At 40.7% G+C, this 27,999-nt stretch overlaps 2 protein-coding genes across 3 annotated transcripts in view; one reads left to right on the top strand and one right to left on the bottom strand.

Annotated features, from left to right (window-relative positions):
- On the top strand, positions 1 to 24,875 carry tti1 (TELO2 interacting protein 1). 2 transcript variants are annotated; one of them, XM_078254379.1, is made up of 14 exons: positions 1 to 127; positions 1,122 to 1,861; positions 3,131 to 3,468; positions 3,949 to 4,240; positions 5,567 to 5,744; positions 5,954 to 6,246; positions 8,045 to 8,461; positions 9,377 to 9,536; positions 9,854 to 10,021; positions 10,242 to 10,390; positions 10,927 to 11,067; positions 11,949 to 12,153; positions 19,264 to 19,351; positions 21,641 to 24,875. In XM_078254379.1, exons 2-14 carry the CDS (start codon positions 1,136 to 1,138, stop codon positions 21,867 to 21,869), a joined length of 3,384 nt encoding a protein of 1,127 aa, XP_078110505.1. In that variant the 5' UTR covers positions 1 to 127; positions 1,122 to 1,135; the 3' UTR covers positions 21,870 to 24,875. The 2 variants fall into 2 exon arrangements, with proteins under 2 accessions (XP_078110505.1, XP_078110504.1); XM_078254378.1 differs by having other exon boundaries at positions 10,239 to 10,390.
- A 1,261-nt stretch (positions 24,876 to 26,136) lies between these two features.
- Positions 26,137 to 27,999, bottom strand: part of vstm2la (V-set and transmembrane domain containing 2 like a) — a 47,908-nt gene continuing 46,045 nt past the window's right edge. The window contains exon 4 of the mRNA XM_078253910.1: positions 26,137 to 26,941. Within this exon, the coding sequence (XP_078110036.1) occupies positions 26,474 to 26,941 (468 nt within the window). The 3' untranslated portion in view covers positions 26,137 to 26,473. The remainder of the gene's footprint in view (positions 26,942 to 27,999) is intronic.

Genomic DNA, 27,999 nt, shown 5'->3' with positions numbered 1-27,999 from the left:
TGACGTTACCTTGAGCGAGACTAACTTCATCAGTGTGTGACGTTATAATTGTTCTATTTCAAATTAAACCTCTTCTATGGGCTTATTGCTCCGAGCAGTGGGTCCACTTAATACTACTAATGTGAAGGTAGGCTACCTGTTTGTTGACGCTAGTAACGTTACCGCAGTGCAGCTTCAGCATGCTGGATGCTGTCAGCTAACTAATAGACATCGATGGTGTTCTGCTAATGCATACCAACTTTGTATCTGTTTCTTAATTTAAATAAAGTTTCAACTTTCTCACAGTGGGCAACTGGTTAATAATATGAAGTCCTCAAAACAGCATTGCACAATGCACATATAGTGACGTTAGTTAACTTAATACTGGTTGGTACAACCAGAGAACAGAGTCTCAGACAAAACAAAACATCATCAATCATTCAATCATCTTTTTCAGTCACATGAAATCGTACGAGATACAATTCCAATGAAATGTAATTCCATTAGCTTCTTCAACTTGTGCATGATTCATCATACAGCAGATATATCACAACCAATAAGGCTGACATGCAGTTAAGTAAATTACCATGGACTCCCTCTTTCAGCTTTGCCAACATTTAGGAGGCTGCAGAAGTAAAGCAACCCTGGCTCAGTGTTACTTCATTAGTAAGAAATGGCCAGAGGGTAGTACCATGACCATAGAGGGAAGTGTCAACATTCAGAGACGATACAGTATACAGTTTATTTTCTTGACCACTGGCTGTCTGACCATTTGTTTTTGGACAAACAAATTAAGTTTACTTGCCAAGAGTAAGGTACAGTAGATTACTGGTGACTAATATTTTCAGTGCCAGTGTTAAAAGATTGTAATACCATTGGATCAGAAAATCATTCATCCTACTGGGTCAAATTTGTAGGTTTCTAAAATGTAAGAACATCCAGATGTGAAAAATTTACTGTAAATTTTACTGGCCAACATAGCAGGTGACCATTACAAATTAAATCTCAAAGTCAAAATGTAAATTATTTTATCTCTTAAGAATACATTAATTTCAGTTTCTTCTACACTACTTGAAAATCATGACTTTTCTTTATCTTATTTTCACATATCCCATTTCTCTTTCCACACCCCGTCATTAAAGTGACCCCTGCTGTCATGCCTCCAATCATGGCTCAGATCAATGATCCAAAGATCGCATTTGCCTACCTGCGCCCGGCCTGTGTCCTCCTCACCCGAGCGCCCACTGTGACCAACATAGAGACGCTGAGCGCCCAGTTAAAAGAAGTCAACGATGCCACATTGCAGCAGCTCCAAGAGTACGTCCTCTTCCCTCTTCGTTTCGTCCTTAAAGTCCCCGGGCCTAAGAAGGACAAACTGGTGCAGGCTGTGGCTGAGGCCATGAGCCACGTCCTGGAGAACACTTGTGTCCAGAGCTGGGAGACCCTCCGTGACCTCCTCTCAGAGCTTTGCCTCTGCCTGTGCTCTCCAACCGACCCTGGGAAAGCTGCAGATACATCAGAGGAGCTGAAATTGGCTGTTCTGAGGTGCTTGGATGCCCTGCTTCATGCTGCTTATGGTGATATAGTCTTCAAACTCTTTGAACCAATTATGCTGCCCGGACTGGGAGCTGCCATATCACTCCTGCTGGCTTTAGGAGAGAAGGAGAAATCCAGAGATGTACAGGCAGCAGCGTTGAAGTGCCTCCAGGCTTTGACTCTGCAGTGTGACTGCAATCAGCAGCATGTAGTCCCATCCTCAGAGGAGAGATGTGCTATAGGCAGCACCATGGCTTCATTCCTACCTGGGATCACTGTGGCTGTAGCCAGGACCATTACAGGAGATCTGAGACAAGGCCATGCAGTCACAGTCAGGGCCATCAAGGTACCATATCTCTGTATTCATTTATATTCCCTGGTGTGATGATGCAGGACAGTTACAGCCATGCTTAATATATTTTTAACTGCATCTTTTTGCAAGCTATTCATTGCATTACTGGTGATGTCTCTCAGGTTTGTATTCAGTCCGGTGTTACACTGTGTGTATTTTGACTGCATTTCACATTTACTAAACATGGATATTTCACTACAAAACAAGTATTATTATGTATTATTAAAACTGCAACTAAGGATTCTTTTTAGAGCTGCAACGATTAGTGGATTAACCGATTAGTCCATCTTCAGAAAATGAATCTGCAACTATTTTGACAATTTATTATTCGTCCCTTTCATTCAGTCCATTTTCAAGTAAAAATGCCAATCATCGTTTCAGCTTCTTAAATATGAACATTTGCTGCCTTTCTTTGTCTTACATTTATTCTAAATTGAATGTCTTTGGGTTTGTGATGGACATTTTCCACTCTTTTCTGATGTTTTATCGACCAAACAGTGAATTGATTAATCAAGAAGATAATCTGCAGATGAATCAATAATGGAAATAATCACTAGTTGCAATCCTAATTATTATCAATGAATGTGTTTATTAATTCCCTTATTAACCGATTAATAATGTAGGCTATAAAATAGTGAAAAATGCCCATCACAAGGTGGCCTCTTCAAATTGCTCTTTGTTTGAACCCACAGTCCAAAAGATAGATTTAAGTTTTTGTCAGTAAAATGTTCTGTTGATCATCACACTATATATTATAAATATACTGTACATTGTACAATAATATAACTGGAAACTCAGTGTCCCTTAATAGTATATATGCTGTTTTAGAGGCTTTTCCACGCTGACTCATATAACATAACAGAATGCAGTTATTGATTGTAATTCATGACATATGTTTACAGAAAGTGTCTTTGTATCAATTTATTTAAACCTTTCTGTGTTTCTTTATTACGTTAACCTGGATTTATCCTGGTAAACTGAAAACTGCAGAAGCAGAAAAGAGTCCATCATGCCTTGCCAAATTTACGGAGAGTATACAGATCTTTATAGATTTGTGTTGACTCCTCCATGCCACCAAAACTCTCATGTGGTAGAATAACAGGTTGTAGGTGCAAGGTGATAACCACATACAGTAAGAGCACAAAGAAAACATCTACCCTTATTTGGATGGGGGAAAAAAGTGATTATACCCTCGTACAAATGTAAATGCAATGATTTCTTTATGCAACACAATCATCTTATTCCACTCTAATTGTCATTCAGGTTTGGTCCAGGACTGTGGGTCTTGTCATGGAAGATGGCCAGCTTCAGGCCAGTGAGCCCTTGAAGACTCCCTCACCAGACCTGGGCAGAATTGAACGGCTGATTGTCCATCGGACACAAGACTGGGTGAAGAGCACAGCGGGGAAACTGTCAGTGCTCCTGAAGAAGATCATCTCCTGCACCTCGGCTCACCAGCACTGGAGGGTTAGACTAGAGATGGTGGAGCTGGATGATCACCTGCTGGCCAGGTGTAGCCAGTCACTGGGAGAGTGTGTGGGACCGCTACTGGAAGCGCTGGTGGGGGCAGTCAACGACGAGGAGCCCAGAGTCAGAAAGAGGTTTGATTTGATTGCCATTTTTGTAGGGCTGAGTATCGATACCGGAAACGATACCAATACCGTGACTTTGATACCGGTTCCTAAACAAGACTTTATTCAATACCAATTTTAAAAAAAAAAGAAGAAATTACAACATAACACATTACGTCACAAATCTTTTTATTTATTTTTCAACTCCTACTATGTGAGCTCAGTCTAAGTGCGTAATGTAGAATTTTTTTCTGCCTGCCTCTGCAACGTGTAACGTTAGACAGCCAATAACACACATTATTAGATCTCTGATGAGATTTACTCCTTAGGTATTGAAATTGGGTATTCAATACTCGATACTTTAGAGCCAATTCGGTCGGTGACTAAAAAGTATTGAATTTGGTACCCAGCCCTACATTTTTGGTGAGGAAAACATATTAAAGCCTACTACTTCTACTTGATAAAAACATTTTTAATGGAACTTCTCTTCTCTCCTCTCCTCTCCTCTAGGTGTGAAGTTGTTCTCAGGAAGGTATCACAGAGGAATCAGAGCTGTAGCAGCAGCAGTAGTGATATTACCAGTGAAGGCAACAGAAGTGCTCAGACCTTCACTGACGTGCTTTCAGAGAATCTCTACTCTTTGGCCACCTCCCTGCCCAGACTGATGAGGACCTCTGATGACCAGAAGAAGCTGTTTGTCCTTAATGTGTTTCTGGGTTATTTAAAAGTCCTGGGACCGCTGGTCTCCGTGATACTTAACTCGGCTGCACATCTCGAGAGGATTTCCAAAGCCTTGATGCAGGTGATGTTAGCTGCCATTGTGTCAAACTATACTTCATATTCAGTTTGAATGGGAATCAGGGTCAAACATAGCTTCATTTTGTTAATCAAGTTAAGTAAATCAAATGAATGAATTATTAAATACATTTTATACAGTACTTAAAGGAAGTTAAAAAAAACAAAAAAACAACCTCAGGTACCAGCCATCTCAGGTGAAATCTTAAACTTCATCACTAAGTTTAGCTGTAAAGCTTGACAATAAAATAATAAACCAATCCCACATCAGGGTCGCAACCCCCAGCCTGGCAGTGTGTGCCAGCACGAACAGGCGAACACACACTGCTGCTCCGTTGCTACCAGCATACCGCTGTGAAACTAGAGGCCTTTATTTCTTGTATAAACTAGTTTATTATCACAAACTTACAATGCATCTCTGTATGTATATTTTGTAGATGAGATTTATTCCTTATTCCTTACTAAACCTGCACCAAAAATACTTTGCAAAATACAGTTTAAATAGAATGTTGTACACCAACTAGTATCATTAAATTAACGGTTCATGTTGATAAGCTAATTATAGAATATAACTTTTTAAAACATAAAGTACTTAAAGGTCCCACATTGTAAAAGGTGAAATTTCCATTTCTTTTTTAAACATGGTGCTATATAAATACTGTGAAAGCATCAAAATGCTCAATTCAAAGAGAATTGCTCACAGCCCATATTCTGAAACTGTGCCTTTTAACAAGCCATCAGGACTCTCGTACAGTTGTAAAGTCACAACTATAGGTAGAAGTGCAGCTACAGGGACGTTATATTAATTCCCCGGCTGCAATGACGGTGCAGAAACTCCCAAGAGCGCAGATGTAGAAAACCCAGAAACACTGACCAATCGGAGCAGACTGGACTTTTTCGGGAGGGGGGCTTAAAGAGACAGGTGCTAAAACGGAGCATTTTAGACAGATACACAGTTATATTTTATTAGAAAATGTGTTTTTTGAATGTTAAAGTATGTAAACATGTTCTTATAGAAACCCAAAATACACGTATGAATCTGAAAATGAGCATACTATGGGACCTTTAAGCATTTTAGTGGTTGACAAGTGGAGTTAAATGGTCGGAGTGGAGTTTAAGTTGTTTACAAAACAACAAACACTTTTTTTTTTCTTTTTTTTCTTTTTTCGGGCATTTTAGGCCTTTGTTTCCATAGGACAGATGAAGACATGAAAGGGGAAAGAGAGGGGTAATGACATGCAGCAAAGGGCCACAGGTCGGAGTCGAACCTCTATATATGTGCGCCTGCTCTACCAACTGAGCTAACCCGGCCACTGCTGTGTGCCTTTTACAGGTGCTGGAGCTGGATGTGATGGATGTTCGTATTGTGGAGGAAAGGAGTTACGCTACTACCTTAGAGACAAGCTCGGGCTCCCATGATTCCTACACTGCTCACATACAGAGGAAGCATTTTCTCTACTTCACAGATGAGAAGATATTTTCTGTGCTCATGGAAATCTGTCAAACATTAGGTATGAGTGCTGTTTTTAGGCTGTATCAAAAGGATCTACAGTACTTGTTTTTATCATGGGCATACGTAACAGTACTTTCAACTGTGTAGACTAATGCCAGTTGGCTCATACTGATACTGTACGTAATGGATTAAAGCTGGCTAAATCTTTTGCCTAAAGGTTAACATTTGACATTTAGTTTGAGTAACTTTCCCTCTGTCTATCTTTAGGTTACTACGGCAACATTTACCTGCTGACCGATCACTTCCTGGATCTGTACCAACAGTCTTCAGCATACAGAAAGCAGGCTGCCATGGTGCTAAATGAGATTGTCAGGGGTGCCGCAGGCATCGCTGTGACAACAGAGTGTCAGGGTTTGGAGACTCAAGTTTGGGGACACTCTGCCACCCAGGAAGACCTTAAAGTCGCAGTGGTGTCTGTCATAGAGGAATACACCAGTCTGAACAACTGGCACTTGATAACTGTCAGTGAGGAGACAGATAGAGACCGACAGGACCAGCAGGTGAGGATAGTTTGTTCTGAATCAGGAAAGTGAAGTATAAAATTTGATTTGTCAATGGATTGTCTTAAGGGCTATGAATATTGCGTCATCATCAGCTAAATTTACTCATCAGCAACCTCTCTGGGAAAGATCATGATGTTTAATAGATGATCTCACCCTTCATGGAATGGCATTCTGAATGAAGAAGTGATACTTTGCTATTTGAAAAAAAAAAATACCTCTCATTTTGTATTCTGTGAACATTTTCTAATTAAATGTGATATTAGACTCCCATGCCCAGCCCATATTGCACAACTCTTTCTGCATTTAAATTTGATCGTGGCCAGATCACTTCACTCCCAACAAAGAAATACTTCGCTCACAATATGGCCTGGGACTGACCGCTGTGTGCTCTTCTGCCTGAACAGACTGAGCAGAGGGTTCCAGGGTTTCAAGTAACTGCTCTCAACTTTCAAGGCTGGATTATTGAGCTGACAGGCAGAGAAAAGTTGGCAGTACTGTGTTAGTTTGTAGATAAACTTGCAGTTTCTGTTTGTCAGCTAAAATATGTGCCCAGAGGCACGTCACCAAATGAATAGGATTCTAAGCCCAGAAATATACACTAGTTAGAGGGAAGGTTTAGTCATTGTAGAGACTGTTGCAGCATCCTCCCCAAAGTCAAATTGCATTCATTAACGGAATATTGAATAGATATAAACATGGTAGAAACTACAGGCAGTCATCTGTGTTTCAGTGTTGACAGATGATTTTATGGGAAACATTAGCACAGGCACTATCTTTACTCTGTACTGGTACAGCAGGGTAACTGATTGCTGATGTGAGCTACATTCATTGTGTACAGGAAAGTCAATTCAAAACCCTGTCATGAGTTGGGGTCTTGAACAGCCATTAGTGTAAACAATATTTATGATGTATTCAATGTTGGAATGTGGTGATATTATTTCATTGTGGCCATCTGATGTGCTTCTCAACACGGTGGAGTTTTCTTTGTAAAATGAAAGGTACCACATGGAGGTTTTTTTGCTTACATTCGCTGTTTCTTACCAAAACACATTGTGTTGAGACCTAATAAACATGTTGAATACATTTCCTTCCTCATAAAATATTTATAGAGAAAACCTTCGAAAAAAAAGTTGACACCTACACTGTTTGCTAGCAGTCTTCTTTGCCTCTATTGGAATTTGCTACATTTCTAGGCGCTTTTTGTACCACCAAAAATTCTCATGCTGTGTCCTTTTCGTGCATGCAGGAGATGCTAACAAAATAAGGACCCACTCTCAAAAAACATTGCTCCACAGGGTTACTAGTGGTCAAACCCTCCACAGGGTACCCATAAGACTTTTGGAAGAAATGTTTTCCTTGTGACTTAACACTTCACTTTACAATTAGAAAACTGCATCACACTAGAAATGGGAAACATAATCTTCTAAACTGAACTTTATTTTCTCATAAGAATAGAATATAGAATAATCTGTATTTCAGTCAGTATACCTTCATCAGGAAAGATGTATTACTATTCTTACTTGATGGAGGCCTACCTGCAGTAACACTCTAAAGTAAACATGATCCACAGTGTGCACGGTTTCTGGTTTCCTCTCCTCTTCAACTTTGTTGTTTTTCTCCTAAAAAAACCCCAAGATGTCCCCTTGTACGTTCAGGTTTAAATGCAGCTGTCTGTTCATGTGTTAACATGTAAACTTATCTTTATATGGACCTTTTATGTCTATAAACTAAAACATCATTGAATTGTACAAGAAAAACTGTATGATGATGACATTTGTCTTTTGTCTTTCTGTAGCTGCTCAGCCCATCCAGACTCCTCTCCATACCCAACAGCAATGTTGGCAACACTAAAGCAAACTCTCTCCAACTGATTCCTTCGTCATTTGGCACCGCGTCTTCCTCATTGCCGACCTCTGCAATCCACCAGCTCAACAGTAACATCTGGCAGCTGTGTATCCAACTCGAGGGCATCGCTTGCTTTGCTCAGGCACTGGGGCGGGACTTCCGGCCCATGTTGATGACATCACTGTACCCCGTACTGGAGAAAGCCGGAGAGGAGACACTGCTGGTCAGCCAGGCAGCGCTGGGCTCTATGTGGGACATCAGTAATTCCTGTGGCTACCCCTCCCTGAAGGAGCTGATCAATGAGAACTCTGACTACCTGCTCAATGACATATCACTTAACCTGCAGAGGCTCAGCCAGCATCCTCAGGTAACATCCACACAGTTTGGCATGATGTCAGAATGCACAGTAGCACTAGAAAAAGGAGGAAGAACAAGAATGAAGGAAAGCGAGGCAAGGAGAAGGAGAATTTAAGCAAAAAAGGGTTGCGTGCAGGAAGAGAGTTCAGTTATTTGAGGCAACAAGATCTTATCACCCTTTTTAAAGTAAAAATATAAGAAGACATTGTAAGAAAAGTAAGTGGAGTTTATAGTTTAGCAGATATGGTTGCACAACTTAATAGGGCGGAAACTATTTTTACTTATCTTTCGACAATGATTTCATTACTCATTTACTCAAAAGAATAATAAGTATAGTCATCATAAGTTCTCAGAGCCCAAGGGGACATCTTCAGATTGCTTGTTTTGTCCGACCAAATGTCCAAAACGCAAAAGAAAATCACTTTACAAAACAGTGAATATTTGGAATTACTGCTTGATAAATGACCCAAACAATTAATCAACTATCAGAATCCTGGTGATTCATTTTATGTTGATTTTTGACTAATCTGTTCAGCAATACAGATGAATGAAGTGGCGTAGTACTGTGGGTGCTTACAATAAACAGTGAGCCCACAGTCATAGCAATTTATACAATGAAATGATGCCCACATGTATGGGGTACTAGAGATGGGACATTGTTTTGCAAGTAAGTCTCAAGTTTTGACCCCAGAGTCAAGTTCAAGTCCTATACTAAACTAAACATTCCACGTCAAAAGGCTGAAGTTACATGATTAGATCACACGTCATTGATGTTGAAGTTAATTTTGTTTCAAGATTGATGCTAGTCCAAGCCACGAGTTCACACCTCTGTGGTTTATCACCCCGATGAATACTGTAAATGGGTCTACGTGAGTTTGCTAGGACCCAGACATGCATTTCATCATATTCCCGTCTTCTTGGCCAGGCTCCACGGGTGTTGACAGTGATGTTGACTCACTCTGACTGCAGCCTGCTGCCTCTGGTCGGGGACATGGTTCAGGATGTGCTGATGGCTCTGGATCTCAGCTACGACCACACAGCTGCTCTCTTCTGCTCTGTGCTGCACGCGCTCATGAAGGCGCTGGGTGAGATTTAGAAAGTGGTGTCAACTCATTTATCACATGTGGTGAGGGATTAAAAAAAGCATAAGGGACAAATTAAGTGTATTGCTTAATTTGACTCTACCATACTGTACCATACCATCCCACTCTACCACACTTTGCCTAAGCATTCAATTCAGTTATAGTCAAAACCATTTAAGGATCCTTTCCAGGTGATCTCTGAGAAGAAGTGAAATACAAAATAAAGAAAAAGATCTTGCGTATTACCACTTTTGCGTCTCACACACACCACACTGCTGCGTCACTAACCTAATCTGCTGCTGCTGTTGTTTTTCCTTTAGCGAGGTGGTTTCCCTCCAGTTGTGGTCAGACCAGTAAGTCTGCCAGACCTAAGCAGACCTCCCCTCACGACGAAATCCTTAACATTCGCCAATTCCTGCTGGATCACCGTATACAGAAAGATCTAGCAGAGGGCATTGGAATAGAGGAGGACAGCAATGAAGACCTTGGTAATACAGAATGGTGTCTGTATGAGGCGTAAACAGGAAATTATATTCCACTGTAGTATAGGTTTCATATTGTTGTAGAGGTTATATCAGATGAAACTTATCAGTGTTGTGAATAACCATAGTATGAAATATAAAAAGCCAACAACAACAACAACATTGGGTGTTTGTTGAATTGATCAATCATTCTTCATCTGTCTGACCATCACTGTCTCTCCAGAAGTCCCTCCTCCCCTGGAGTGTGAGGATGTTGAAGATATTGGGGGTCCTGATGTAAAAGCGGAGCTTCCCTCCCATCTCAGCATCACTAAAGATGTTATGGAGCGCTGCATTCATCTGCTGAGTGACCCTAGTCTCAGAATACGACTCAAGGTACTGTCTTTGGGATGTAGTGTGAAGGGGAACGTTGGTTTTGATGATAATAATCCTAGTGAGGATTGTTTACCATTGTACAGGAACCCATTTTTAAATGCATAGATACTTTAGAAAGAAATTAGTTTTGTCTCGACACTGATGGCTTTGTATTGATGTGACAAATATTCTAGCCACACACGATACCATCATGAAGATCCAATAGAAAATTTGCAACCTCATATCAGCAGAAACACCTGTAATTCGCAACACACACAAGTGAGCTAGCACAGCTCTGTGTCCCCCTTTTCCAAAATTGTAGACTTGGCAAGGGGCATGTTCCAAAGAGTTCTAAGTGGAGCACAAACACATGCCAGGTCTTTAGTTTTAGGCCAGTCATAGCTTTGCAGTCAGGCTGACAAATTTTAGTCCTGACAGGTTAGCCAACCCAGGCTAACTCTGAGCTAGGATAGAGGCTTTGTTACCATGATAACAACAACCAATGGCCTGCTGACAATTAGAAACCACATTAACCTACCTCCATGTCTTTGTCCTAGGTATTGGACGTGCTGGAGCTATGTGTGTGTGTACTGAGTGAACAGGAAAATGAATTGCTCCCTATGGCCCATCGCTGCTGGCCCGCCCTCCTACAAAGACTCACCGCTGATGACCCTTTAGCAGTACTCAGAGCCTTCAGGGTACGTAAAACAAGTCTGTCTTTCCATTTACTTTGTTGTAGTAATAACTGTTAAAATTGCCTTTTCCTGAAAATTGTTAATTGAATCTGTCTGTGGATCATTCAATAACATCTGCAGCTTGATATTGTGATAAAGTACATGAAAGGTTTATTAGATAACTGTTTAATGTAGTTTCACATTGCACATTATGTACATTATGTACATTATGTGCAGCAACTGAACAGGTCTGACTGCATTTTTGACTAAATTAAAATAACCTTTATTGACATGTACTGTAAGTGTAGTCTTAGTCCATTATAAAATATCTAAGATGGTTACTTTTGGCAGGCTGTCTTATTGTTTTTAATTCTGTGAAACATTTTTTTTCAAAACATTTTAAACTAACAAGACAGGAAAATCTGTAAATTGTTTGGGGATGGTCTTCCCAGAGCTGACTTTTCAAACTATTTCAGAGAATCACAGAGGATGAAAATGGCCCTCTCCCTTGTTCCCTGATGAGTGAACATCACAGTTGTTTGTGATAATTTCTCAAAGTACAGGTGTCAATTGATTCTACTGTCACTGTAAATTAGTCTTTAGTTGGACTATTTGTGTATCTTCTGTTTCATATTTTCCCTGATGCATTAATAAAATCAGACATAACTGGTTTGTAAATTGTCATTTAGTCAATCAGCAGTGCTGCTGTCAAACTGTGCTATGGCCATCAGCAAATGTGGCAGCTGTCCAGGTTTTGTAAATACTATGGTTTATCCAGGGGATAATATTGTGTCACTTGTTTCTTAATTTCCGAATTTCTTAATGAACGACACACTAAAGGGACATTTTATTACATTTTAACAACTTGCTGCGTACATACTTTACATGCTGAGTCTCTCTGCCAGGTGCTTTGTACGCTGGGTGAAACATGTGGTGACTTCCTGAGGAGGAGGGTATCTAAAGAGGTTCTGCCCAAGCTATGCTCCTCGCTGGTACGGCAGGCTCCGATCAGCGTCAAGGCCGGACCCGTCTACACACACACCCTAGCCTACAAAGTGCAGCTGGCTGTGTTGCAGGGGCTGGGCTCACTGTGCCACAGACTGGACCTGGGTAAGAGAGCAGAAACGCAACAACACACAAACGCAACATACATTCTCATCCTTTATGATTGTACATGGTATAATCCACATTATAACAATGATCATACCAGGTAAAACGTGGACATAGAACACTTGATCATTGTTCATCTTAGCCCTGATATGACAGGTTTCTTAATGAAGGTTGGTGCAACATTATGCCCATTTAAGCAAGAACATATTGAGGATCCTCAACATCCTAATATGTAATATTACATATATTTTATAATGAGAGCTCTGATAAATTCATTCAAAATCATTACCAAGAAACAGACAGACAGTAATCTACGTACGTTAAGGTTCATGCAAATCTGTCACTCAAATTCATTTTATTGTGTGTGTGTGTGTGTGTGTGTGTGTGTGTGTATATATATATATATACACATACACATACACACATATATATATATATATATATATATATATATATATATATATATATATATATATATATATATATATATGCTTTGTTTCTGAGAGTGAGATGGGAAGACCAAGGGTTATTTTATGTTTGTGTATCAAGTACAGAGCTGGAGTCAGGATATGGTTAGCCAAGCTTAGCATAAAGACTGGATCAGGGGGAAACCATTTGCCCAACTCTGTCCAAAGGGAAATTACAGAACACAGTGACTTCTTTTACCACCAGATGGCAGTCTTGTACAACAGTGAAAATACCATAGCAGGAGTTAGTGTATCTCAATGTTCCTGCTCGGTTTTGAATTATTTACCTTCCTTTGTTGACATCCCATATCCCAGCACATCCCATGCACTGCAGTATGGAAAATGTTTTTGCCATTTCCACTCATACTTAAAATCACACAATACTCAATATAATTTTATGATTAAAAAGGCCTTGGGGCAGTGCTTGAATTCAACATGTTTTAAAGATGACTTTGAACATACAGACCATAGCTAACTGAGCCAAAGGATACTGCTAAATCCTCAACTTCACTCACGATAACCGCTGCAAGCAACTGTTCTCCCTCAAGCTCCATTTCACCACAATCAAGCAAGAAACACTGTTATATCTGCACAGCAATCAGCAAATCAAGAAGCTACAACAAAGGAGGACATTTAGTTACTCAGAAATGAAATGTTTTTTTATTTCATTTGTTGTTGTCACAGTTGTGTATTTTGTGCTTAGCATATCAATCAACATTTATTTATATAGCACTTTACAGCAACCAGCAGGTATCCAAAGTGCTTTACATCAGGAACCAAGCATAAAACAACATATCATACAATAAAAAGAATGAAACATAGACAGTATACTCAGAAAAGGTTACATAGAAACAGAAGGAGGAGAGGGAAATTGTCACACCACTGCTACATATTAAAAGCCATTCTAAACAAATAGGTTTTGAGTTTGGATCTAAAGAGCGCTACATCCGTAAGAGTGTGAATATCAGGGGGTAACTTGTTCCAGAGTCTCGGGGCAGCAACTGCAAAAGCCCGATCACCCCACAGTTTATACCTTGACCTTCTAAAACCAGCTGATCTGAAGACCGCAATGACCGGTTGTGCTCACGCAGGGTTAAAATCTCGGACAAATACTCCGGGGCCAGGCCATTTAAGGCAAACAATAAAATCTTAAAATCGATTCTAAAACACACAGGGAGCCAATGTAGGGCGTAGAGAACGGAAGTGATGTGTGCACGTCTAGATGTATTTGTTAAAAAGCGAGCAGCAGCATTTTGCACAAGCATATCTTCGGTATTGTATCTAAAAATGTGCATATATAGTGGCCTGGGGGCTCACTGCCAGTGTGTTACCAATGCTATAATTATGAGCTGCTTGTCTAATTTTTTCATCCATCATTATGTTCATTAAGCAGTGATGACGTCCCTGTCACAGTCATACTGGGTTCAAGTTGCTGCAATTTTCCAGCACTGCATAAAGCACAGTACTTATACTGGAACTAAGAGCATCTTAATGCACTGTGGGACTTCTTTTCATCTCTATTTTGGTGTCTTTACTTATGTGTGCACTGCAGGTTTGAGTGGATAAGTGTTTTTTCAAACTACATAATGAAAATAGCATGCACACCACCAGCAAGACGTGGTGGTTGCAATCAGTGATACAAATCATTTGTATTCATTAAGTGGTAATCATAATCACTTCTTCTTCCCAAGCACAGGGAGTATGCAAAAAGTGATTGGTGGGGTAACAGTGATAAATCAGTTCATAGAACACAGGTCTGATTCAAAGGGCTCATTGTTCTTGTTTTTAAAGTAAAGAATGGCTGTAATTCAGATTTTAAAAAATCGGAGAGCCCGGTTTTATGATTTTAGGGGGTGGCACAGACGATATGGTTCCGTTCACTACTGCAAAGACCTAGGATTTGATTTTTGGTGATAGCTTGAATCTCACACATGTTACACCCTCCTGCTGAAGTTCATCACTGACAGATGAAAAGTTAGAGGCTGGTGACACCATGTGTCACAGAGTTACCAGGGCTGTGTGCAGCGCTCCCCGGCCAACAGTAGAGTTAGTAGTGTCAGCACTGCAGTGCATGGCGAATTCCAAATTGGGCATGAATGGGGAAACGTGTAGAAATAGATCGATTTTTCTTAAAGAAATTTGATTTACGAAATACCATTCACAGTGTAAACAGCAGCTTGTGGATGTGTGCTCTGTTTATCTGTTACTTGAAGCATATTCTGAACTGTTGTCATTACAAGACAACTCTTTACTGTTAATGGCAGTAAGCAGTCTCGTCCTGCTGCAGGAAAGATGTGCTGGAATTTGAAATCTCAGTAAAATTCAGATTCAACAGAGATGGCTATTTGTTGAAAATATAAAACAACGTTGAATCTTACTTAAGTATAATGAGACCTGCATATAGAAATATAGGCAAACAAATATTCAGGCACTGCATTTAGCAATAATCTGAATTAATATACTTAATAATCCCACACTTAGTTCATGTACACAAGATACGTACTGCATATCAGTGTGTCCTTCTTATGTTCCAGTATGCTCTGTTATTTGGTTTAGTCATGGAATAAATGCTCACTTAGGCAGGCAGAATTGACAGCAGTACGCTTTTGTAACCACTCGCCACACCGTGCTCTTCTGTCAGTAGCAGTGCTTTCACTTCTTGAGCATCTAAGTGAGGGCCAATAAAGGTGAGAAAAGCCATCAAGTGCACCAGTAGAGAAGCCATCTGTTCCCATCTCCAATAATAGAGAAAATGTGACATAGGCTGTTTGATTTCAAATGAAGTCAGCTCAATTAGCACGTTTCTCTTTGGTACTAATTTCAATCAAATAAAGAATCCTAGTTTAAGTTAAATCACTGTTCTCACATTTACCTCAAAAAGTGTGTAACCATGGCAACATGCCAGGCTTGCGACAGGTATTTCAATTTAAGACTTATTCTACAGGTTCAAAACATTCAACTGAATGCTCCTGAAGCTGCACCAATCAATATTTTTGAAATTAACAGTGGGTCAAATGACTATGTATAATGTCACTCGTAGTGAGGAACCCACATACATTTATCATCAAACTCTGCAGTTCCTCTTAGCCCTATGGAGCTTTTTAGCCTCATTCCCTTTCCTATTGTTTTGGTTTCCAACTCACAAATTAAGCAAATGTTTTCGGCTTTCACAGTTTTTAGTGAAAGGATCTCCAATAAGGCCTTGAGATCCTACCCATGTAAATCACAAACGGAATCAGTGATAAAACCTAGCGGAGTCCAACACCCACTGAAAACGTGATTTTTGGGCTGAGAATACGGACTTGGCTCTCCGCATAAATCTCTGCAGCCAAAGCTACGCCATTAGGGGTGTAATGACACATTCAGCTCCCAGTTTGGTTTGATATGCCGTACTGGGCTTCTCACTATGATATTAACACCATATTGCAAACAAAATCAGAAAAAACAATCATGACTGAAAACATGTTTTAATGTTTTTTTTTTTTTTAAATGTACTTATTGGTTATAGGACCTTTTGAGTAATTCCTCAGTATTTCTGTCCATCTTTTTATTCTTCTCTTTGGTGCACCAACAACAATGTTAGGATGCTCTTCCTCTGTCTGTCCATCATCATACTTTACCTGTGTAGCTGTGTCTGGGGTTCAGTGGTGGAAGTGGAACTAAGTACATGTACTCAAATACTGTACTTAAGGACAAATTTGAGTAACTTGTACTGTACTTGAGTCTTTTCATGCCACTTTCAACTTATACTCCACTACACTTAGAAATATTGTACTTTTTACTCAACATTAATCTGACAGTTTTAGTTACTTAAGATTTTTGCACACAAAACACATGTAGTTGATAAAAATGTTTTATTATAAATTAAACTACCCAACTACAGTATATAATGGCCTATAAGTCCAGCTGAAATTCTTTGACTTTCAACCCTTTTTTCACACTTTTAATGTTCTTTTTGACGTTTTTTTGTTTGTTTCCAGTTTCTAAAATGTGAGGATTTTCCTGCATTGATTACTTTTACTTTTAATACTTCCTAATGATAATTACATACTTTGACATAAGTAACATTTCCAATGCAGGACGTTTACTTGTAACAGAGTATTTTTTACAGAGTGGTATTAGTACTTTAGGATCTGAATACTTCTTCCACCACTGCTGGTTTCTCTGACATTTTATAATCCACCTTAATCCACAACAAAAACCAATGGCTGCTATATCCATTATTTTTACAGTCTATGGTTCCACCACATCCCAAACGTGCTCTATTGCAACATGATATCATGACTTCGCGTAAACATACATGCCACTATTCTAAAGCCAAGTGGCGTGTTATTTGTACGCATTTTGAGCTATCCGCGTGTATGTCTACACTGTATACAGCATACGGCATTCTGCAACGTCACAGAGTAAACATACACGCCACGTGGCACTTTCTAAAGCCACGTGGTGTGTTATCGCGAGGCTACGGTTGGGTTTAGGAAACGTCACACGCGGGTTGGGTTTAGGAAAAGAAGCAACGGAGAAACGGTTGGGATTAGGAAAATAAGAACGGGGTTGGGTTTAGGAAACGTGACACAGGGATTGGGTTTAGGAAAAGAACAACTGGTTGGGTTTGGGAAAAGAAGAACGGAGTTGGGTTTAGGAAAACAACAAACGTGGAAAGGACGTCACACGCAGGACATGAAGTCACACGCAGGACGCAATCCCCGCTCTCCTGGGTGAAAGTCCTGTGTTTTACCCATCCTCCACCCTGACCAACCTACCTACGCGGATTTTTGCCCTTTCATCCCTACGCAGATTTTCGACCTTTCATACTACTCGCCATGTCGTCCATTCGCACGCAATCGCAAGGTAATGTAAGTCAACGGAGGCCAAACGGTGTTGATAACATGCCAATAATGGCATACGAATTGGCGTGTCATACATACGCCACTTCATGAGATCAGTCTGTCTATTGGGTGACTGTGGAGGCCATTGGAGTACACTATAGTCATTGTGTTGGTAGAACCAGCTTGAGAGCTCTTGACCATGTCTGGATGCTTTTATGCAGTGAGTTGCTGCCACGGGTTTGGCTGATTAATAAGTACACTCTGTCTGTCACCTTACATGCTTTCCTGTTAGTGTCTATACATGCCAGCCGGATTTAACTAGGGCCAAAAATGGAAAGTCTTCCAATGGTCATTGAGGGATTTTCTTCTACTCTTGCAACTTCATTTGGTGACTTTGGCCTGGTGTATCGTAAATAAAGAGGTTGCCTAGTAAAGTACAGCTTTAACTAGTGAAAAAGCAACCTCCATTCATTGCATGACCACTGGAGATTACAACTGCAGCAACATTACTTCTGTCACATTAAAGGAAAGAATCTAGTCCATGCGTTAGATCCCTATGCATGATTTTTCTTACTGGCACTTGACACTGTCCTCTATATCAGAAGGGGAGAGAGAAGAGAGATTTGGAATTGGAGATGGAGAGAATGTGAAAGAGCAGGAGAGAAACAGTCAGCGGCTGCAGCCTTACTCATGTGAATACCGATTTGGCTACAGCTTACCTCTGGGACGCCTGCAGCAAGCCAATTACCAAGCCTCAGTCACAGAGAGAGAAAGACAGAAACACAGATTGACTGAAGCAAATAATATATTTCTAGCTTCAGTTCCAATTCCACCCTCTTATTCATTTACCACAAAATATAACAGCACCTGGCCCTCTCCTCTTTAGTATTTTTCACTTCTCTCTGCTTCTCTCCAAGCACCTTGATTCCACAAAAGACTATAGGCTGAGTGCAGCACCAGAAAGGGGAGTAAGAATAGGGATAAAAGTGGTTGCTAAATAATCCCATTTAACTCTGAAATGTGCACTGCTGCTTGAAAGGCAGCCCAGTTTGCAGCTTAGGGAATCGCTTAATGTCTGCTGAGAGAGAGAGAGAGAGAGAGAGAGAGAGAGAGAAGAGAGAGAGAGAAGAGAGAGAGAGAGTGAGTGTGTGCAAAGACGTCAAGTGGATGGAGGGAGCAGTTGCTGGCAAACCTCTGACAGGTACAGATAAAGAAGGGGGAAAGTGAATCAAGGCAGGTAGGTCAGTCAGAGTACATAAAACTGCAGGAAGTGAAGAAAAAAAGATAAAGGGTGGTATAAAAGGAAAAGGTAGCCATTTTCACACACACATCCACTCCTCCAAAGGGGGAAGAGTGGCTATGTGAAACCCAGAGATGTGGAAACAGCCTGCTGCAAACTCTTTCATCAGCTATCGCAGCAGTTTTTCTCACCTCATTAGGAGTTACTGTAGAAAAAGGTAAAGTCCAGTCATGATCCATTTCTTTTTTTTCTCTCTTTCATCTTCTCTTCCTCCTCCCTTTCCAATCTACTGTCTCACCAAGCTACGCTGTATGCTGGGAACTGTGATTACATCTTGAGCTTTTAATTATGTGGATCGTAGGAAACAGTATATGCAGTTGATACTAATATTGGCCACTTGTTTTCAGATGTGATTACATTTTTCTTTTGATTACTAAAATGTATTATATCATATTGATATTATCTAAAAGGCTAATAAATATGTATGTGCTGTATGTATGTATTTTACAATTGTGCTCTAAAAGACAATACAGAAGAGGAAATGCAGTAAAGGTCCTGTGTTTGGTTTTCTCAGGTGAGGCAGACCTGGATGCTGTTTGCGAGGCCTGCCTGCCCTACCTGAGCTGTAGGCAACCAATCAGACTGCAAGAGGCCAGCGTAAGGTGAGCCCTGATCCAAGTCCTTCCATTTCATGCTATATGTTGGGCTTTTTACTTCACTACATGTATTTGACTGCTGTAGTTGATAGTTACTTCACTGATTAAGATTTTACAAATAAAACAATAACATATTCCGTTGTGTTGTTGTATATTAAATTACCCAACAGTATACAAGGTAGTTCAAATTATCTTTACCTCAACCAGTCCAGCCTCAATAACTATGGTCAACACTCTAACGCTGCAATTACATGTTAAAGGTGCCATGTGGAGAAACAAAACAAAAGTCATGTGTACATGCAGTATTTCTAACCAAAACATGTTGTGTGTATCATTGAGGCCTAATCATTGAATCTACTTCCTTCCTCAATTTTTATGAGGAAGGAAATAAAGCTGATATTTTTTTTTGAATATTTAAAATCCTGAATTGTTTATATTTTATGTTTTGTGCATTACTGCCATCAACTGTGGATTAGCAGAACATCTGCACGAATGTGTATTGCGTCCTCATACGTGTGCATGTGCGTCCTCATGTACGACATAACAGCAAAATCCACTCTGGCTGACTTCAATTTTCAATCCCCCAAACTCGTGGGCTGGTCTGCCAACTATTTTCTCAATTAATCCATTGATCATTTAGTCTGTAAAATATCCTTTCACAGCCAAATACCCCTTACAAGATAGAGAACACACTGGGGAGCCCCTCATGTCTATGGAATAATTTGACATAGTCTATTTTTTACACTTCTATAGTCTTAGGTATGTTAATATAGATTTAAATATTAATTTGTTTAACAATGAAGCCTTTTGATCAATTAAATGAATGAATCTGAAAATTTTTCACGGACCCACTTTGAGAATCACTGTCCTAGGTGATGTCTTCAAATCGCTTGTTTTGTCTGACAGTCCAGAACTCAAAGATATTCAATTTACTATCACATACGATCGAAGAAAAGAAGCTGGAACAGGGAATGTGCGGCTCTTTTGCTTGAAAAATGATTAAATGATTATCAACATTGTCGTCAATTAAATTTCTGCTGATTGACTAATCGATTACTTAAGATACAGCTGAGTTTCTTTGATATAACATATGAGCTCCTTAATGTTGGCTGTCTGTGGTGCTGAATATTATGCTGAATACACTTTAAAGTCACTTTGCGTGTTTAACTGTCTGTAAGTCGTGCTAGACATTAAAAATGCATACATCACAAAGCGTGAGTGTTGGACACAAAGACATGTTTTATACCTTTTTCGTCTGTGCAGTACACGGTCTACAGCTTTCAGCTTGCTGCCCTTGATCATTCATGTAACTGGGTGGAAGCCAGTTTAAGAAAGTCAACTGATCGATTTACCTGCTGATCGAGACAGCTCATATTAAACAAACAGTGAAGCGGTGGCTGTTCCTGGAAGTTTCATTAATATGCAGGTCATCTATCGTGAATGTCATTCTGTCATCATTTCTATATTAAACCCACTGTATAAAAGCCTGTGGTACATTCACACCCACTTCACGTCGTGATTGGTCAGCGGAGGTGAGAGAGGAGCCAGGGTTTGAACTTCTCTCTCTAGCTCCCAGATTTTATTCTTCAGCTATGGGGAAGTGCAAGTTTAGCGATACTTGGCTTGAAAAAGCTGAATTTAGGGCTTGGTTAAATCCAGTTGCTAACTACGTATTTAAAGCCTACTGCTTCTTATGCAAAAGTGAGAAACATCTAACTGCTGTGAAGGGTCTCCAGCAAATGACAGCCATCAGCTAGTTCTGCCAAATATCTGGCGGCTCTGGCCCCGGCACTACCTCCACACTGCCTAGGTGAGACCCACACTGCAGTTCCACAACTCCTGTAAGCGACCTCCGTGTCGCTTTTGGATTAGAGCCAACACTAAGAGCGGAGGTGCTCTGGGTCCTCGACACTGTGACTAGACACCAGTCCTATAATGCCAATGAGAAAATCAGAGAATTGTTTCAGATGAAGTTTCCGGACTCTTGTTTTTTTAGGTTGTGATATAGGCCTTACATTTTATTCATAATGGTCTCAAAAAGGTCTTAAGAGTCTTAAATTTGACTTGGTTAAACCTGCAGAAAACCTGACTTTCCACAGGAAAAAGGCAGTGTTGATTTAATGAACTTACAGTCAAATTGTAGGACAGTGCACTGAAGCCAGTGCACCTGCTGTGTTCTGCTCAGTCTGTCACTTTGGATTATAGGAAGGTGTTTTTTCATAACATAGATATTATGCACCTTACCAAGATATAGCACATAGCTAATCCTCTTCCTATGTATCTTTCATTCCACAGCATTTTCCAACACTTAATCCAGGTGGATCCGGATGCCTTCTGGTTTACTCTAAATGAGCTGCACTGCCCATCGTCCTACATCCCACCCCACCCCGACCTCCAGCCTGTACAGCTGAGCGGAATGGGTCAACCGAGAGACGAGTACTCGGACAACGTGCTGAAACTGCTGAGAGAGGAGTTTGGCTCGGTTGCTGAGAACAGTCTAGCAGCCAGTCAGCTAATGAACTAGTGATTGATGTGATTGACTCCTTTCTCACATGGACAGCTAATTGAACCACTGACTCCAGCAAGTCTGTTTACTAAAAGAAAATCTGACAATGGTGCCAAAAACCCCCGCCATCAGATAAGGTTGTGATAACCTTCATGCTCTACACAGCTCTGATAAGCAGCAAGTTACAAAGGGAAAATATCAATGAAGCACCTCTATGGCTGTTCACTCTCCTGCTGCAGGTGTAGAAACCAGGAACACTTCTGACAGGTCTTCTACATTAGGAGACATGCAGTCACAGTGCTGATGTTTTTCATTTCATTTTTTTTTATGTCAAGGCACACAGACATATACTCAATGGAAATGTTATGTTTGCTATTCCTTTTTTTTCTTTATTTTCTTAAAGGTCCAGTGTGTAACTTGTTTAGTTGTTCATTATCAAAATCTGTGTTGCCCGTTCACAAACCTTTTTCATGAATATTTACCACCACCATCAATTCCAAGTATTCCTTTTGGCTTGAAATTTTACATTTGCATTCGCATGAACTGGGGTAGACACTCCATATTCATGCACCATCTTGAAATACGTTAGCTGGTAAGGGACATACAGGACATACTGCTCTGAATTTCGCGTTTTCGCTGTCACATGATAAACTCACAGGTGCTGCTAATGCTGCTAATGGGTATCGTAGCTTCTCGGCCCCGGCAAGTTTGAAGAAGGAAACATAGAGGACCACGTGTATTCAAAATCCAAATTTCAGGAACAGGCGTCTTCTTCTTCGCCCAGAAAAAGAAAAAGGATATTGAAAAGAGCAAGAGACCGCCTTTTTGAAGCGTGAAGGCTACCGTAGCTGTAATACGTACTTTGAACTGCGTGGTGCGAGAGAGTTGATTGTGATATATGATCTGGGAGAAATTCCTACACATTGGACCTTTTAAGAAGTACCTTTTTCCGACTTGGAACCGCCTTGCTGGTTTGAATCATGGGACTTTTATACAGATTAACTTGGCTGTAACAAAGAGAGTTTTTGTGACCCTGAAAAATTCTTAATTAAAATAATCATCAAATTACTACCATTAAAAATAATTTCATTATGCGTCGTGTTGCAGTCAAACGTTCAGTACTTGAAGGAGGTATCGAGCCTGAAATGTTATTGGTACAAACTAAAACGTGTCTGTAGCTGTCAGAAAAGCTCAAATGTCTGGCCAGATTGATAATCTTTTTAATTGTTGTCCAAAAATGTAATGAGCAACACTGTTGCAATGGCCGACATGTTCCTATGAATACTATGGTGGGGTAGCTATACAAAGCAGGGTTTCCTCCAGTGTATTGCAAGCCTGGTGGCCCACCAGGCCTAAGTTGCCCCCCACCAGGCCTAAGCCACTGGGAATTATTAATGTATTTTTAAGACATTTTTTACACTACACTTACAGTGAGGTGGCTCGGTTGGAAATTTAGATGTAGTTATTTATTTTTTAATATCCAGGTAGCTTTTAGCATTGACAATGTGGAGCCCTATGGAATCTCTATTCTATTCTTTTATATGTTATAGCTTTTTTTAAATTCACAATTTTGCGATTTTGTCCATGATTCTGTAATCGCAGGAGCTATTGGGCTCTACATTAATGCTGCCATCAGTCTGTGACTGGCCCGAGCCGGGCCCTTGTCAAAAACGACACTTGCCACCGGGCTAAACAACTTGTCTGGGGGAAACACTGCAAAGGCTGGAAGAACACTGCCCCATGAGGGAAAGCCCTCACTAACATTTGAGCTATCCTGCCACACACATCACATATGCTGTCTGCAGAAGATGCGTCCAGGTGCACCAGGTTGTGTAACTATGGGGGAATTGAACGCCTCATGACAGGGATAGTGGCCAATCTATCATTGTACCTGTTATCACTCAGATCCTTACAGGGTGCTCGGGATGTTTAAATTAAGGTAACAGGAAGCCCCCTCCATTATCACACCACCTCACTGATGCCTCCCCACCTCATCGCTCCATAATGAATGTATGAGCCTTCTAGTGTGAAACAAGATGGCCATGTGTTTTGTTTTTAGCTGGCCTGGCTTAATGCTAGTGAGCGCGGCACAGCGCCTCTTTATCTCTATCTCTGTGCTGTTGCTATTTATCCTGCTGCCAGTGCGGACAATAGCACAATTAGTCATCAGCAGCAATGGGAGTGGGGCTTTGGCAGCACCTATTACACACAGGCAACTGCCTAATATCGTTTCTCCTTAATGCACACAGACAGACACACACAGAGCATGGGGCAAAAGCTAAACCACAGCTGACGTACACCCACAATAACCCTTTAGATATAGAAGTGTAGTGACTGTTCAGGAGGGTCAAAATTAAATCTAAGCTTGTTGTGGCTTTTGCCTTTTCACGTCTCTAAATCAATGAGAAAATGACCATAGATTCACTGTTTCATATACAATTTATTTCATTTGATAAAGCCGTACAATTAGTGTGAGACCAAACATTCTAGAAGAAATGTACATTTTCCCTCTTTTTTTAACCGTGATCTCTTCTTTACAAAACATCAAATCAAAGTTACTCGTCGAAAAAAACCCCCCAAAAAAAACAGTCCCACTGATCACTCCTCCGTCCACTAAAGCACCCTCCCAGTCTGCAGGGACTGCCAACAATATCAGGAGTGCTGTAGTTCCTCTGATGGATAATACAGCATGGCCTTGAGACAGACTATATTTTGAGGCGGTATGGGCAGCCAATTTCCGTGTTTCACTAACATTTCCCTCTTCTCGCCCTCATTGCTCAAGGCTTTTTATCCAGTATGTTACGCACATTCACTTTGTCCCATTTGATCCCTTCAGAGTGAAGTATTGTGCACTTCACACAAGCCTCTAAGCAAAGAGATTATCAACAAGTTACAAAATTGGCAGAAGTACAATGGCCTCTTAAATCCTTTCAGAGCAAGTCCCAAACGGCACAAAATGAATCCCCACGTTCAAGCTCATTAGAACACTGCATGTTTGCGGCCCTGCACATACAGTACAGTAGTTTAACAAACACTGCTTAAGTACTAAGATACATAAGGGAAACCCCTTTTCTGTGCAGCTATGAAGAGAATATGTCATTCATCTGTCTGTACAGCACTTCTGGAGAGCAGTAAATCAACAGAAAACTGCTTTGGAAAACAAAGATCTATTTGATAGGACTTCTAAAGTAAAAGGATTCAGAACAGAATGGAATTTCTTTTATTAAATGAACCAAACAAATAAATGACAAAAATATTAACACACTGTCTTTGTGTATGGTTGGTTGAAAAAGTTTTAAGAAAATTACTGAACATGCACTCACTTTATTTCATATTATACAGTCATATATACAGAGTGGATTAGAGGCTTGTAGTGGAGAGGATTGAGGCTTTTTCAATGATTGATGAGCATTGGGCCAGAGCATCGGAATAAGGGAACTAAGCTGGGATATGAATACAGCACTGCTCTTTCCAAAAATTATCTTGCAGCCAGTTCACATTTCTTCCATTGATTTTTAGTGGATTCAGAGGCACAACAAGTCAGATTTTTTTTTTATTTAGTGGCACAGACTTTGATCTATTTATGGCTTTCCAAACAAATGGAGTCCACATGGAACAACAGGATTGATCAACACGATTGATTTCTCTCAGCTTAAATAGCCATGGATGGATTAAACCTGCAGCACAAGAGGTGAACAAAAACCATGTTTTCTGTTGAGCTGCAAATGTCTAAGCTCAAATGTGCTGTGGGGAAAATAAAGCATGTGATGTGTTGTGTTTGAAAAGCACACAAATGTGGAAGAAACCCCACACTGCCACTGTATTAACTCCAACTCAACTAAATTGAGGCTGTATCTGTCCTTGATGAGCACTGCTGCTCTGGGACCTTGATGAGTTTCTGCTGAAAAAAGCATGTTTCTTTCCCCCTGCGAGTAAACACAGAATAAATTGCATTTTACAAATGTTGCACCATATTCATGTCCATTATTTGAACACACAAAAAGATGCAATGAAGCTAGTGCTATACATAAAAAGCTAAGGAATCAGACTCGACAAGATTTCCAGGTAAGAATTACAGACGGTTTAGTTTCATTCAGTGCACACTCAGAATAAAAGGAACATTTTCTTTTACTGGGCACAGACCCAGTTACAAAAGGTATAACATTATACTTTTTTTCTGAGGGTGTATCAAATGAGAGAGTAAGGCAGTGGAAGAAGTATGAGCCTGAAAGCAGGGTTGTGTCATTTACAGTATCTAAAGTACAAGTGTGGAACAGAGCATGGGTTAATAGTAAGACAAAATCTTTCTTTTTTTGTTGGTGCTGTGACCAGAAACAGTGAAGCTGCTTAGATCTACACATCAGCTCCACTTGCAGAAAGTCATGAAGCCAGGCTTTACAGACAGTGAGCAGTCCAACCCAGACCCATGCACAGCAAGAAAAAGCTACATTCCCCAGCACAGTTTACAGCACTGTGCACTGAACAAGCCATACTGTACATTTCTAGGGATTCTGGATTTGTGCACACGCTTGCACTGTGTGGGAAGAATAGCTTTTTATGCTGTAACACACATGTTACGCAATCCTTGTGTAATCTATCACTCAGGTGTAATAAGCCAACATCTACAGTGCACAGCTTGGCTCGTTGGTGCAGTCATTGTCGCTATGGTTACTGTCTACGTCCCTCTTCTTCAGGTCTCTGCCTGCCTTGTGCTGCTGACTGATGCCGCTGTGGCTGTGGCCGTGGTGGGCCGGCGATGAAGGCCGCTTGCCGTGCTCCTGGGGGTGCCCGCGATTCTGGTGATGGCTATGAGCGTGCACTTTGGCGCCACCGTGAGACTCCATGCTATCCCCGTCGACAAACGCCACTCCTCCTTTGGTATCGTCCAGGGCCTCGAAATTGTCGTTGTGGTTACTGTTGATGATGTCGCTCTCTGGCACCACCTGCAGGTAGGCTCTGACGCGGTGGTGGCGGGCACCTGCGACATCGCTGAAGTCGATGACACGGCACTCGTATGTGCCCTCATCAGACGGCTTGACCCGGGAGAGGCGGAGTTTATGGGAGATGTTGCTTCCTACAACCTTCACAACCTGACAAAGAATGACGAAATAAAAAGAGAATAGCAAGAACATATGATGAGTCTGAAAAATAAGTCACAGCCTACTTAAATACAAGCATGAGTAACTTTTGTAGTAGAAATGCACAGTAAGTCAGAGGTATACAGTTGGGTTGCATGTGAAGTACTTCTGTTAGTTATTTAGGGGTAGAATGGTTCTGGAGAAAGCTGCAAGCAGCAATACCACCTGCCAAGCCATCAGCCTGTTTGCAAACAGGCACATTTTGAACGGGCATTGCACTAGCCTGTTTAAATACATATAAAAGGTGCCTATCATAAATTAGGCTTTGCTGTGTTTAAAATAAAAATAGGCTTAGCACATGTATGCAGACAGTTACATGAAGTGATAAGAGAGATAGAGAGCTTGATGCTGAAATCACTTCTATATTGTATGGCCTGGATACACTCTACAGCCGCACCTACTCCCAGCCAATCACTCCCACTCACACACACTCAGACAAAGGTGCTGCTTAACAAATTCTATTTGTGGTCCTGGAATTATGAAGAGATTACATCCTGGAAGAAAAAACTTCACAAGTTCAGAGAGAGGTGCTGTTGAGATGATGAGAGACTAGAGACATTTTGACATGTGACACACCAAGATATAAATACAACTTTGTTTATCACCCACCTTCCTCCCTGTGACTGCAGCAGATGTATGTGTGCCAGTCCCTGCATGTGCATGTATGACTGTATGTAAAAGCTTAATGCTGTTTTGTAGCACTATTCATTCAATTATCAGTTTGTGTCTGCATGTTTTTGCTCTGCTATATGAATGTGGGCCAACATGCATTATATACAGAAAGCTCATAATGATTTTCCAGCTGTACAGCCTGCAGTGTTCGGCTCCACACACACACACACACACACACACACACACACACACACACACACACACACACACACACACACACACACACACCACCACCACACCACCACCACAGCTGGTGCTTTCATTACAGCGAATCAGCAACAGCTTGCCTCTTGGGAGGAAGGAGAAAAGCTTCATGTTTTTGTGTGTGTGTGTGTGTG

Source organism: Sander vitreus, chromosome 7, assembly GCF_031162955.1.
Source record: "Sander vitreus isolate 19-12246 chromosome 7, sanVit1, whole genome shotgun sequence".
Classification (NCBI taxonomy): Eukaryota; Metazoa; Chordata; class Actinopteri; order Perciformes; family Percidae; genus Sander; species Sander vitreus.
The sequence above is the reverse complement of the archived record's forward strand: the minus strand, read 5'-3'. Positions and strand labels throughout refer to the sequence as shown.